This window comes from Gallinula chloropus (genome assembly GCF_964237585.1).
Source record: "Gallinula chloropus genome assembly, chromosome: Z".
Classification (NCBI taxonomy): domain Eukaryota; kingdom Metazoa; phylum Chordata; class Aves; order Gruiformes; family Rallidae; genus Gallinula; species Gallinula chloropus.
Window position 1 is genome coordinate 62,542,144 of NC_140089.1, and position 14,593 is coordinate 62,556,736.

General features: G+C 37.5%; 1 protein-coding gene across 1 annotated transcript in view; it reads right to left on the bottom strand.

The window, feature by feature from the left end:
- The window catches only part of ANKRD31 (ankyrin repeat domain 31), a gene marked incomplete at its 5' end in the record, with an annotated part of 66,059 nt that overhangs the window by 18,131 nt on the left and 33,335 nt on the right, over positions 1-14,593 (bottom strand). Inside the window, 7 exons of the mRNA XM_084278494.1 lie at positions 1,775-1,871; positions 3,984-4,065; positions 4,802-4,883; positions 6,042-6,205; positions 8,121-8,263; positions 9,111-9,305; positions 14,088-14,333. Of these exons, the coding sequence (XP_084134620.1) occupies positions 1,775-1,871; positions 3,984-4,065; positions 4,802-4,883; positions 6,042-6,205; positions 8,121-8,263; positions 9,111-9,305; positions 14,088-14,333 (1,009 nt within the window). The remainder of the gene's footprint in view (positions 1-1,774; positions 1,872-3,983; positions 4,066-4,801; positions 4,884-6,041; positions 6,206-8,120; positions 8,264-9,110; positions 9,306-14,087; positions 14,334-14,593) is intronic.

Here is a 14,593-nt window from a genome sequence, read left to right on the forward strand (position 1 = left end):
TCTCCTATTTCCTTCTCACAGGACAAATTACTGCATTACCACTCTGGCACAATGCTGGAAAGACAGAGGAATAGGAAGGTGTGTGGAAAGGAATAGCAGCATGGTTTGCTTTAAAGTCCATCCACAGCAGAGATTCCATGCAAGTAACACCATCCTAGTCATGGAAGAGAGTCTGTTGAGGGGATCAGGACAGAGGTACCCCAAGACTAGTTGGTGCAAAACAAGGACAGCCAAACCACAGTACGACAGTAACAGTGTCTGTACTTCAATACTGTCTGCTATCACAAATGTTTAGAATCTATAATACAGCCAACATGTCAGCATACAGTTGATTACTGGTATGAGTAAACCTTGACAACTGCAGACTCCCTACACAGGCCAATGAGGTTCCACACACTTTTTTAGCAGTGTTTCTTCCAGGGATGTTTGTTGCTTTATTGCTATACAGGTACAGAAGCAGCTGCCACTGAAGAAGCAGTTTGACTAAAATGGCAAAGTAACTTACAGCCACTAACAAATGTGATTGGGGGGTTTTTCGCCCATTTTTCTTAGATAAGAGATACATCTTAATATCTTCAATGGAACAGATAGAAATGGAAAAGTGTTAGTAGTATCCCTCTGTGGAACATCTAGCTGAAAGATGGAAAATGTGATGCCTTCTGATCTTCTGTACATTTATGTATCATGTGACAAAAGCTTATACTGATTAGTTTAAAATAAAATGTTCACCATGTACATAATAAAACAGAAATTTAATGTAATTTGGCACATTAAAAAAAATGGATAGCTTTTGTATTAGCTGCAGGGTATCTGCAATACACAGAAATATCTACCACTTCATTCTGGAACAACATTTCAGTCTCAATATTAGAAGGCAGGGAAGTTTGTGTAAATACTAATTTTATTGTTCTTGTTTCTTAATTCAGTTTGTTCACAAGGATGATTTAAAACCCTAACTTCTCTTCACGTTAAACCCTCTCTTTCTTTATTACCTATGTAATCTACATATCTTACATTTTATACCTGGCAAAATGGTCTGTGACAGAAATATTTCAGTCTCTTTGCTCAACCAGCCCATATGATTTGCCATGGAACTACCTGAAAGCTGTAAAATGTTGCTTTTACATGTCCAAACAGATACTGCTCACACAACCAATACGTAGAATTCCTCGTCAGAAGGCCTAGAAGCCATCCATTGCTGCACTGTTAGCTAGCATTCACTACATGACCAGCATTCAGTTAGTCGCTCTTAGAAGAAAGTAGAAAGAGGCCTTGTGAAAGCTGGCAGCAGGAATTTGACAACCTGCACAATCCACACTGTCACACTGAGGTGATCTTGCTGTCTGTTGGTTGAACACTCTGGATCTAGGGGTGCTAATAAAACACAACTGGGGCTGAGACACTAGAAGTAGTGTCTGAGTTACTACTGCTTCCTTCATGATGCTAGAAAAGTAATCTAATTGCTCAGTGTCTCCATTTCCTAACTTCTGCTTCAGTAATTTTTCCACACCTTTTGTAGGTTGATTACCTAATTTCAATTGCTCACTAATGTACACAATAACTGATTAGTATGCATTAGCTAAACCCTGATGTTATTCCTTGATGTAAACTCTTACTGCAGGTAACTGAAGCCAATATGGATCGTGCTCCCACATAATCCAAATGAAAACCACATATATTTACTTTTATGCTACTGTATGCTAACCTAACAGCCTGTATCACTACTGCTTTAAAGAATAGCATTCTGTAAACACAGCCCTTGTATTCTACTTACCTGTATTTTTTAGCAAGGGTATCCCTTTCCGTTCTCTGTTTTGCAAGTATTTCGTTCAATGTACCTTGGAGCTCAGACAGCCTTTGGATATACACATCTGTCCAATATTTTGATATAATCAAAATCATGATGGCAATAAGCAGTAAAATATAATTATAGTAATAACATTTTAGTGTAGCAAATACACAGCCAAACTATGGAAATATTGTTAAAGCAGTACCTTATACTGTCATGCATACTGATAGCACTCCACACTAGAGTATTTCTAAAGAAATTCTTCATAAAAAAAAAAATTAGCTTAAAAGCAAATAGCCACAGTACTGAAAAATTTGAAGTGCAATTGCCTTGTCTAGAAAATTAGTAAGAAAGCAAAATAATGAAGTCCTATGAATAATAAGTACTGAAACGTTTAAAATTTTTTGTGTTGCAAGTGCTATATAACATGACAATTATATGTGGTGCTACCTGCAGAAGTTATACAAACTTAAGAAGGCAGCTAAAATCCTTACGTTTGAAGTATTATAAAATAGTAGGCTTTTCCTATTAAAAATTCTTTATCTTAACCCGTGATTTGTTTGGTTTTTTTACCATTTGCACTGGAAAGGGGGGAATGAGCAAATGGCTGTGTGGTTATTTTACCTGCCTGCTGAGTTAAACTACAACACCTATCTCTCTTAGTCATATAAGATAAAGGAGAGCTCAGAAGTCATGATCAGAGGATACCACTGGGATAACAGGCTAAACATGTAATCTAATTCCTGAAATTCTAAAACAGGAAACACAAGCTTTTCATAATAATGAAAAATGGGAAATTACAGGATTAAAAAAGGAATTAATAATTTTTTTTCCCAAAGCCTGTAGTACAGTATCTACCAGACTTTAATAATTTATTAAAATAGAAAAATATGAAAATATTGCTCTTATTAAGGCAGCTTGATAGGGAATTTGAATTTTCAGTAGTTTGTACTGCATGCAAATAACCTGAAGATTTTATTCTGTTTCAAGTTCATCAATGTATTTCTTGTTCAGTCTTGTGCCACTTCACAGGTAATTACTATGGGTTAGTTTCAGAGGCACTAGATTATTAATACTTTTGTTGGCAGCGGTAACAGATCCCCATTTTAATTTCTCTCATAGCCCTAAACATGAAAAGTCTGATAGTTTTGCTGTTTATGAAATTGCTGTTTATGAAATTGCACCAATCTCTGCTTATAGGCTTTTGCCTATCGTATCATCTACCTGTTTGTCAAATGCTTTTTTAAGAAAGCATGTACATGGGGGTTGGACCCGATGATCTCTCGAGGTCCCTTTCAAACCCCTATGATTCTGTGATTTATTTAACAGTTAATATAAAAAACCCTGGAAGCTATTATTGTACATAATTCCCTATTTCACATTTAAAGGGACAAATTGACCATTTTAAATATCATTTCAAAGCTCCACTTTATATTCAGGAAAGTAAATTTTAAAAAAGCAACCCCCTTCTCTGTCAGGAAGCAAAACTGTTCCATGGGCGTGAGCTGCTCCAAAATAAACTGCCCTGCCATCATGGCAAGGGCAGCTGGGGAAAAAGACTTTTGTCAAAGGCATTTCTTCAGCAATCTTTGCCACTTCAACTGCCATGGCACAGGAACAACTGACACAAACTGCTACACAGCACTGGCACTGCGATCTCTTCAGAAGTCAGTGTCACTTAGTAGGCTCTTGAGATTAATCTGAACTGAGATTTGATAGCCTGTGACAAATTACACCTCTCGGCACCAGCATTTCTGGAACTGCCCATCATCCACATTGTCTGCCCTAAAGATTTCTCTTTTTCCCTCATAAATTATTTTAGGCTCCTGAAAGTCCAGATGCACGACAATGAAAATGCTGTATCTGTTAATGTTACATACAGATATAGCTGCTCTTCTTGACCATGAAGGGGGTCATGTGCTTGTAACTGAGTAATGTTGCCAACAGTGTGGATTCTTAACTAATGATGCCTTTTTACACAATCAGGTTGTCTTGAAACACATGTCTCCAAGCATGCTTCCCTGTTTTGTCATCACATTCATGCCTATGTAAACTGGAAGTACTTCAGGAAGTGAGCTGACTTGGGAGCTGTTATTAAAATCTTACTCTCTAAAGTTGTATTTTCCAGAGGAGATATTAAAATATATTACATACGATACTATTTTAAAAATTATTATATTAGCAAAGATATTACCTGCATCTTTGGGAGTTCTCAATTCAAGTAGAAATAGCTCTTCTTGCTCCTCTTCTGCATCTTGTATGGCGGCAACGGACTCCTGCTAACAGAAATTACAGGAAGTAGAGCCAAATGCTCCAAAACATCGGCTGTGATGCACGGCCTGCAGGGTAAGTGTTGGTAGACTCATCATTCCAGGCAGGGAATTATTGCGTAAAGGCAACAGAGGTATCTTGCCAAGTGTATGCTCTAAAAGGGACAGTCACAGCCTGGTTTTACCACGGCATTCAAACTAATGCATGTTCAGAGTCCCACCTCTAAGTGCACTTCAGGGATTAGACAGGGAATTTCACCATGAGACCATCACCTGGACAATGTAGCTACAGTCTACTGAAACCAGCAAGAGCTCTCTTCACATGCATCTTGTGCAAAATTCTTCCTAGCTTTTTAAACTTAAGATTAAACAATTTACAAATACCTTCATTATGATGAAGAAAAATCATTACTCTCAAAAAGCCATTTTAGAAATGTGATGAACAGAGTTGGGATTCCAAACCTTTCTTCTATTCATACAGGCAGTAAGAAATGTATGTATTGACTACTGTTTGCTCAATAAATATAAGTGCCCAGGAATCGTGAACAAAGACAAGTGACAATGTACAGACTTATACAGGGTAAATCACAGCTTATACACTGCAAGCCTCTTCATGCTGCTGGTTTTTTTACATACATTCCAGTTCTTTAAATTATATTTTAATCTCAATCAGTCAGTAAAAGACACTATACAGTACTATAATATGAAGCAGTTTAATAAAACTTTTATTAACTACACTTACCACACTGTATTTCTCATGTGGCTCCAATGCTACATCATCATTTTCATAGCAGCTGTGACAACAACGCTTTGGTCTTTTAGACCTAGAAGGACAGTTCATCTCTCCAAAATTAAGGAAAAAGTAAGTAGAATGTAAAATGAATTTGCAGGAGCCTAATAGGTTAGCTTAGCTAATACAGGTTACAAAGATGCAATGGTAGATTACGTAATTTTAAAATACCTTGTATATGCAAAGGAAATAAAATTTAGATGGGATAATTAAATAAATGTTACAGCCACCACTTTCAAAAACATAAGGTTCCTGTGAAAGGAAAGAACCAAATATGTACTTACACCTCTCCAAGTGTAGCATCCTGCACCCAGGGAAGGAATAACCCCAGGTACCAGTACAGGTTAGGGGACGACCTGCTGGAAAACAGTGCTGAAGAGAAGGACCTGGGAGTCCTGATGGACAACAAGCTCTTCATGAGCCAGTAGTGTGCGCTTGTGGCCAAGACGGCCAGTGGAGTCCTGCGGTGCACTAAGAAGAGCATCGCCTGCAGGCTGACTGGGGTTCTCCTCCCTGCTCTATCCTGCCCTGATGAGGTCATATAGTCATAGAGTGCTGCATCCAGTTGTGGGGTTTCCAGTTTAAGAAAGACAGGGAACTATTGGAGAGAGCCCAGTGGAAGGTTACAGAGATGATGTGGGGACTGGGGCATCTCTCTTATGAGAAAGGTTGAGAGACCTGGGTCTCTTTAGTTTGGAGAAGAGAAGAATGAGATGAACACTTACAAAAATCAAAACAAATGGGGCCAAAATTCTCAGGGGTGCCCAGTGACAGGACAAAGGGCAATGGGCACAAACTGGAATACAGGAAGTTCTACCCAAACCTGAGGAAAAACTTGTTCACAGTGAGGGTGACAGAGCACTGGCACAGGCTGCCCAGTGAGTCTCTGGAGTCTCCTTCTCTGGAGATATTCCAGACCTCCCTGGATGCTGCCTTGTGCCACCTGCTCTAGCAGGGATGTGATCCTGCTCTAGCAGGGATGTTGGACTAGATAATCTCCAGAAGTCCCTTCCAACCCCTACCATTCTGTGATTCTGTGATTTTCTGAAAATAAGTAAATAAATACATAATGTTCAGTAGTTGATAAAAATATCAGTGCCAGCCAAAATGCAAGTCTGCCAATGAGCAGCATTCTAATGCAGAGATATTCCTTAGGAGTACAGGGTAACCCTATGATTTACGTCATGTTTACATACCTGTAACTTCAGTAGTCTTAACAGGAAGTACAGAGACTGTAGCACTGTAAGACTTCAGCAGTTCTTTCATTTCATCATCACAAGCTTTATCCATAGCACTTTCCCCTGAAGCATCCATCTCACAGGGGTTTGCTCCATGCTGTAGTAGAATCCTGGCTACCTATTATAAATTATTATTATTATTTGTACTGTGATAATTCTTGTTGTGGATTCAGAACACAACAAGATGTGTTGTATCTATCAAAACCCAGAAATGATAAAGATACAAATAAATACTCAAACCTCTTACACTTGCAATCCAAATTAAACAAATAAGTTTAATTGGCTGTTATCAACAGACTTGTCTCTTATGCTTCTTACTTTTCCATTAAAATATACAAATAATTCACAAACTCACAACTACACCTATCATCTTTACGGTATTGTTATAGAGGGCAATTGCAAAACTTCATTTATCTAAATTAAAAGGAACTGGTCAATTATATTAAGACCAAAGTACAGAAAAGAAATGGACTTTTTTCTTTCCAATATTTAATAGTGGTTTTAGTTACGTGCACTGATGATTTTTTTTCCTACTTCTTAATCACTTGCAAGACTGATTAATTGGACATTGTGGAAGTGAGATTAGAGGCATCAGTGGAATCAACTATGCACTAAAATGCAGATCATATGAAAGCCTTGACAAGGTCAGAGTTTGTATGGTAAAGAATTGTCATATACATGACCTCTCATCTTTAGCATTTCTTCTTTTTTATATTGGGAAGTATCAGAATCATAGAATCTTAGAATGGTTTGGGTTGGAAAGGACCTAAAAAGAACACTCTCTAGAAGTTCAGAATCTTCTCCCTCACAATGCTGAATATCAGCTTATATGTTTTCAAGACCTCTACTGGCACCAGGCCTGTGAAATTATCCCTGTCATTTTATCTTTGCTGACATAAAAAGATAAACCAGCTCTCTGGATACGAATCTAAGTTTGAGCCAAACTGGCACCACCTTTTTATGCTCAGTTCCCTGGAACTCACTGTGCCAAAACAACATTTATTTGTGTGCAGTTCTGGGCCCCACATTTTAAGAAGGTTGTTAAGATCCTTCCTTGATTGTGCCCTGAGGAAGGGAACAAGGCTGGTGAAAGGGCTGGCAGGCATGTCCTATGAGGAGTGGATGAGGACTCTCAGGCAAGCTCCTTGCTCTCTTTACAGCTTTCTAAGGAGGGAGATGCTGAGCTCTTCTCCCTGGGATCCAGTGATAGGCCACATGGAAATGGTTCTAAGCTGCAGCAGGGAAGGTTTAGGCTGGACATTAGGAAGCATTTCTTTGCCAAGAGGGCGGCAAAACACTGGAACAGGCTTCCTGGAGAGGTGCTCAATGTCCCAAGCCTATCCATGTTCTTTAAGAGGCATTTGGACAATGCCCTTAATAACATGCTTTCAATTTCTGGTCAGCCCTGAAGCGGTCAGGCAGTTGGGCTAGATGATCCTTGTAGGTCCCTTCCAACTGTAGTAAGTCTATCCTTAAGAACCATAGAATGGCTTGGGTTGGAAGGGACCTGTTAATGAAAAACAAGGTTGATTTTTAAACAATAGGCCTAGGGTGTTTTTCTTCCCAAAAAGCAAGTTCCTACAATGAGGCCTGTTCTTACAAAGGAACAAGATGCCCATAGATGTTGTGGATGCCCCATCACTGGAAGTGTTCAAAGTCAGGCTGGACGAAGTTTTGGGCAAGCTGATGTAGTGAAAGGTGTCCCTGCCCATAGCAGGGACAGTGGACTGGATGATAAAATTGAGAATGTTGTATTTAAGTTCTATTTCTATACAGCCTAATAATGGGAGGGCACCATGGGAAGCTTCTGAATTTTTCTGATTTGTCCAATGAACTGAATTAGTTGACTAACAATTTAAATTGTCACTACTGAAAAATCTCATTCTCTAATTTTGATCATTCTAAAGACTCATTTATTTCCTAAATGCAACTACACACTAAAGTTGTACTAGTAATGTCAACATTCCCTATTTAAAGCAGGATTTTGCTTTGCTGATGCTTTGTTGGAAATCTCAGGTAAAAGAAAAACGTACCTCCAGATAGTTGCCACAAACAGCATCATGTATTGGCAAAATACCATCCATACTTCTGCTGTTAACATCAGCACCAGCCTTCAGTAATTCTAAAACCACTTCAGTAAATCCCTTATTAGAAGCTTCATGAATTGCCGTCCAACCTAATAAAAGCAAGATGACACATAATACATCTGATTTGGAAAGATCCACACAGATCACTAATTAGACATTATATATATTTTGCTGTGTTTCCTGTACTATAAGCAACAGACTACTCTCTTTAAGATAAATCTTAGACAAACAAGCATCCGGAAATGCTAAGGTAAATTATTTCCTGTGTAATTAGTTTACTTTAGAGAAAAATGTATCCCATATTAAGCAGAAAAATATTGTTTACTTTTTTACTACAGCACTAGAAAGACTCTAAAACCACAGAAGCATAATATTAATAATCTGATTGGCAATCCCAGTGGTATTTTATAATATCAAGTCTGCCAGTAATGCAGAATAGAATATCATTCATTCTGGGACTATTAAGAAAAAAAAAGCCTTATACATTTAGGCAGAAAAAAATATCTTGCTGTCGATTTTTTCCTAGTTTCCTAAGGAAATATGAGTTGTGTGAATGTGCTTCATGTGTATATATTCACAGGCATAAGCATTAGTTCTTTGCCAAGCTTCGACATTCACTTTCTGTACATATCTCTGAAAATGTGCTCTTCAGCAGAGGAGCAAGACCTAATTAATGCCCTTGCTGACAAAGTGGCTACCTTAGCTCCATGCTGAGCCATAAAGTCCAGGAATTCACTGGTTGTGCTTGCACTTGTTGAATCATGTCTTTTATTCCTTACAGTTGTACCAAAAATCAAGAATCCATAATTATATTAAAATGGCACAAGTTATATAAAACATACATGCCATAAATACATATTATAAATATATACATTTATATATTATACATATATTATAAATTTGATTAAAATATCATAAAGAGACTAATTTTCAAACCTGCATAGTCCTGTTCATTGACACAAATTCCAGATGACAATAAAGTTTTCACCAAAGACAAATCTCCTCTCCTAGCAGCCATATGCAGCTGAGTTTCTCCTTTTGCATTTCTCCTAACTGTCATCTTTTTCCCAGATCTTGTAGTAAAGGTATCATGTAAAGTTACAGCTTTTTTTCTTGTAGACAGGGAGGATTCTAAACACATATTGGATGTTCATTAGGAACCACAAAATCTGTTTCATTATAAACAAAAAATCAAGCTCCAAAACTCATATGAATTAACATAAATGTGCACAATGCTATTGACTTAATTATTCAATGACATTAACTGATTACATCAAAAGGTTAGAAGGTACTGCATAACAGCTCAATTAACAAACAGACCCAGTGCAGAAGCATTCATAGACAGCTTGACAATGGTACAATGAGTTACAGACCAACAGTATAAAACTTCAACCTTTTTCGCTGATCTCCACCCAATTAATTGTACCCTTGGTAAGTCATCTGTAGGTAGGGAGTATGTTTCTTTTCTCCTTTGCCTCCTTTCAAGCTACGAGGCAGGCCTGCTAAATATTTAAAGTGCACGCATAAGGCTATTTAAGGAGATATATAAAGACTTGACTGTCACCTCTTTTCAGTTCCTAACTCTGTGTCAGGAAAGAGCAGTTATTTTTACAGCTGTGATGTGAAAAAGTCCCGTAGACTGATTACAAATCTTTGATTAATGTCTAGTGACATAACTGAACTGCCTTTTAATTAAACCTGTCAGGATTGGACACATAATCGTAAATAAACTCAATTTCCTCTTTCTCTTATTGGTTCACAAAGCAAGCAACAAACACTTAACATTTTACCAGGCGATCATCAGACAGGCCCTAATTCTGAGGCTTCAGGTAACAGATGTATCAATTTGTAAGAGACACAAAGCAAAAAAGCAGATTTAAAAAGTACTGATTCTGCGTACAGAGTAAGGACAACCCCCCATCCCCCCAAACTGCTAACAGACAGGGTGCATGTATCTTCCAAAGTGCTACCATGCATATTAGCTTTTTTTTAAACTCCTATTCCTGCTATTACATTACTGTGCTGTGTTCTTTTACCGTTCACCGTGTTCTTTTCTGATTTACTGAAAATCTGTAATTTTCAAAAAAAACTGAAAGCGTAATACGCATTTTGTAACTCTTATCCACGGGTTTTTTTAAATTATTCCTATGAACAACTAGTTGCTGCATCCGAAGCATTTCCTCTACTCATCATGCAAGCCGTCGTCTCAAATATTTTCAGTTATCAGTATCCACTGCTATCAAATATCTTCCATCACTTGACAACTACCTTTCTGCATGCTGCTCATGCCTCCTGGAAAATCTGCTTTTCCAAGGTTTCCTTTAAGGTAAACTACAGAGCTCGTCATCCAAGACAGTTTGGAAGAACATGAAAGAAATAGTGCAACTATATCAAAGACAGATAAATACTGGGGATATGTCCATAGGAATTTTAAACTAGCTTGTTCAGGCACTGCTGCAGCCAGACTACAGTAGTATGGAGCTCACTGCAGGCTATTCTAACCTGTCAAAAAGCGTTCAGGCAGACGTCTTTGCACTGGGGGTGCTTGGCCCACACCATATTGGCAAACATAAGAGCTAAAGAGTTTCTTTTTTAAATGAACACTGAGATTCTAGAGCACAAATACGGGTCACATTATTGAAATACTCCTCTAATTTGAGACCTACTTTATTGTAAGATAATGTATCACATTTTGTCTGAAAGCTTCTGGGTCTGAACTCCCAAAGCAATCATCCACTTTCTGGTTTTTCCTTTTCTTCCCATTTGATTCACAGGAGAATGTCCTAGGGACTCTTTAGAGATGTAGGAGAAAACAAAGGCACACAACAGCCCATTAAGCTAATGACCCTTAGCAATACTGGCTGTAAGTGAACAGAAATAATTGCAAAGTTTTCCAGTGAAGTTGTCATGCACAACAGTTTCTTCACAGTTGTTACAAAACTTTTGCAAAAACATAATGGGACATTGATAAGTGAATCACATTTTCTGTGGAATGCACTGCCAGGTAGGTCATGAGCAGGAAACATCAGGAACTGGCAAATACAAAACCCAGCCAGCACACTTAAAAAGATAAAATGGAGAGATTACAGTAACCAGCAATGAGACTAGATGAGGCTGACATACCTCAGCAACATCAAAGATACTATCTTTCAAAAGACACTTGAATACTTCAACATTGGTCTATGAGAGATTCTTTCCATAGATTGAACTGTAAGAAGAGAAACAAGCTGTTTGTACCTTCCTTCTGTATAAGCAGAAGGGGAATGTTGAGAGCCTAGTAAGTGACTGACTGTAAATGAAAGTGACAATGAATCATTTAGGAAGAAAAGATTTTTCTTCAAGAATAGAATAACACAAGGAACACCACTGGCACATGGGAACCACGACATGAGATACAAAAGCCAGTTAATGAATGTGCTTCTATGAGACAACACAGAGACCTGAAACCCTGCAAGTCAGAAAACATCCTATCTTTCACTTTTTCCTGCTGCAATCTGAATGCCATTGTCCTGGTCTCCAAAAGTATTAATGCCTTCAACTCTATGATGGGCTATACTTTCTCACATCACCTTTCAAACAGCAACATTCTCATCCCCATCACTAGGAGGGGAGGAAATAATTAAATTTTAGCTGAAGAAAGTATTACCTGAAGAATCTCTTTTTGGGGAAAGAAGTTATTGTGAAATGCTGTTCCAGAGGAGACCAAAATCTAAGACATATATTGGAAGAAAGTTCTTTAAAAATCATAATTGTATATATAGGAGGCAAAAAATCCAAAAATGTATTCTTGCATATAGACTTAATTATAGAGCATATACAAACTAAAAAATGAACAACTGTGAGGAAAAAGAATTGCTATTATGTTTAATGTTTATTCTTCCAATAATTAGCAGTGGACAATGACACGTATCAGATATGCCATGGATTTTCTTTTCTAGTATCAAGTAAGAAAGGTGGAACAGGAGGAATCAATTTGGAGTTAGGAAATCTAAGTTCTGATACTGCCAAATACTGGCAAACAGTAACAATAAGCACCTATTCCTTTCCTTCTCCATTCTCCTTACAAAAGAGAAGATGAGCTTGCATCCCAGAAAGTCGAGAGAGCAGAAACTTATGATGCCACCACCTGAGATGGGTAGAGGAATCAGCATTCTGTATAGCTGAAGGAAGAAGAGGACAAGAAGATGTGAATAGCAAAAAGAAAAGAATCAACAGGGGCATCAAACGTTTTCCTCAATGTTTTTTGTCACATATGTAACAGGACATTGCAGAGATTGGCTGATGACTCCTTAATTCAACTTTGAAGACTAGTGAGAATCCAAAGTCCCCAAAGAGAAGCAGGGTACTAAGCAAACAAAAAGAGGTAACCAACTGAGCATGTTGATAGTAAGTGTGCAGATGTATTTGTCCATATTGTATTTGCATGTATGGGTGGGTGTGTATATTTGTTGTATATAATATTTTACATATACACACTCTTACATATGTTGGTTTTAAAAGGAATTAATGGATATAAGAGCACAAACCCCACTGATTTCTGAACTATGTAAGATATACTTAATGTTAGTATTCATTTGCATCCCAGTCAAAAGCAAAGTCTGACGAATAGACCCCAGCAACACATAACCGCAGTCGAAGCTAGGACGTATTTCACAACATATACCACATTCAAGATGAAAAGCTGCACAGATTCAAAAACTAACCTGTCTTAGTAATCGAATTTGAGAGCAACAGTAAATGACAAAGTAAAAAAATAGGAAGCGAATGGTAGCAAACATAAATAAGGACTTGTAAAAAACTGCTGTGGAAAATAAAAGAATACAAAGACATAGTCACAGACAGCTAAGATCCTAAGAAGGCAGTATTTCAAAATCTATGAAAACCAGAAAAAAGAATTCCCAAACTCTTAACTACTAGAGAGAAATGACAGAATTGTCAAAGACAATCAGAAAAGACAAATACTCAATATCAAGGCAAAGCTACACAAGAAATCCTTACAATCTAATGACACAGTTATTTTCAACACAAGTTAAGGAGAATGCCAAATGGTATGAAGATAAACATTTTTCAATCAGTGGTCCGCCAGAGATATTACATTTAAAATTTTAATGAGGAAGGAACTGGAAGGTTTGGTTTTGGTAAGTCTTGAATCCTATGGTTCTCTGGTTTCAGAAGGAACTGAACTACACAAGATGACTGCCACCTTTAAAAAAAAAAAAAACCAAACCCAAAACAGTAAGTGACAAATACTTGGGGGTTATGATAAGCAATCTGTTGGACCAAGGTTCTATTAAGATTGTAAGGGGACAGGATGAGCACAAGTCTTAGACATGGGATGAAAATGCTGAACAGAAAGCTGTATGTGTAGGCAGAAGAGAATATAGGATGCTAGATCCTTACACTTACATAAGGAAGTTTGTTTTTACACTACATCTGAAACCTAATGCACCAGTACAATAAGAGCCTATGCTGATTTGTGCCTGATGAGGATATAATCTATAAAATATAAGTGGATATATGCACATATGAATATACAGCCAGCCAGGTTTTCTTCTTTGACTAGATAGCTGAGGACTAATTTAGTATTATTTTAAACTACTATTTATGTAACATAGTTAACAAAGGACCAATGCAATGTTATTTTAAGGTCTTGGTTACAATTCTGAATCTGCTCAACTACAATGCTAAAAGACTGAGGAATATAACATAAACAAAACAGAGTATGTATGTGCATTCGATAAAAAGGGGTACAGAAGTTCTTGAAATATTTCAAGTATTTGGAATTCACATGGGTATTTGCTCAACGTGCTATATGTATTTCCCCAAACTTTTCCTCATGTATTACAAAAAGCTTTCTTCATGTATGTCTGGAAAAAAATTTACTGTTTTTATACAATATCATTAACTTTTCACCTGATGTCTTGGATGTTTGCTGTTTTGATGCTTGACTGAATTGTGACTGATTAGATGAAAGCTTTGTTTTGCCGCTGCTGGAACACATGGCTACGTCTTGCCTTGTCTCCTGGGGGTCCAATCTTAGTCTCTTGGCTTGGACTTCTTTTGTTTCAGTAAACTCTGAAAGCACGTTGGCCTTTGCATTTTCTTCTCCGTTTTTTTCAGTGCCTTCTGTTCCACTTACTCCAGCAGACATTCCTTCAGCTGGTATGAAAAAAAAAGGGTGTACTTGTTCTAATTATTGTAATGACCACCACAGTCACATTTTGGTAAATACAGTGCAGACGTGGGTATAAAACAGTCCCCACGAAATTACTAACTAGTTAATCTGGCACAGTGGACTGCACCACTATACATTCCAGGTATCTGCTATTTATAGCAAAATACATTCTCTGGAGACTACCAGCTGGTGGTTTTTAACAAAATACACAGAATGCTTACAAAAACTCATAAAATTATTTTCA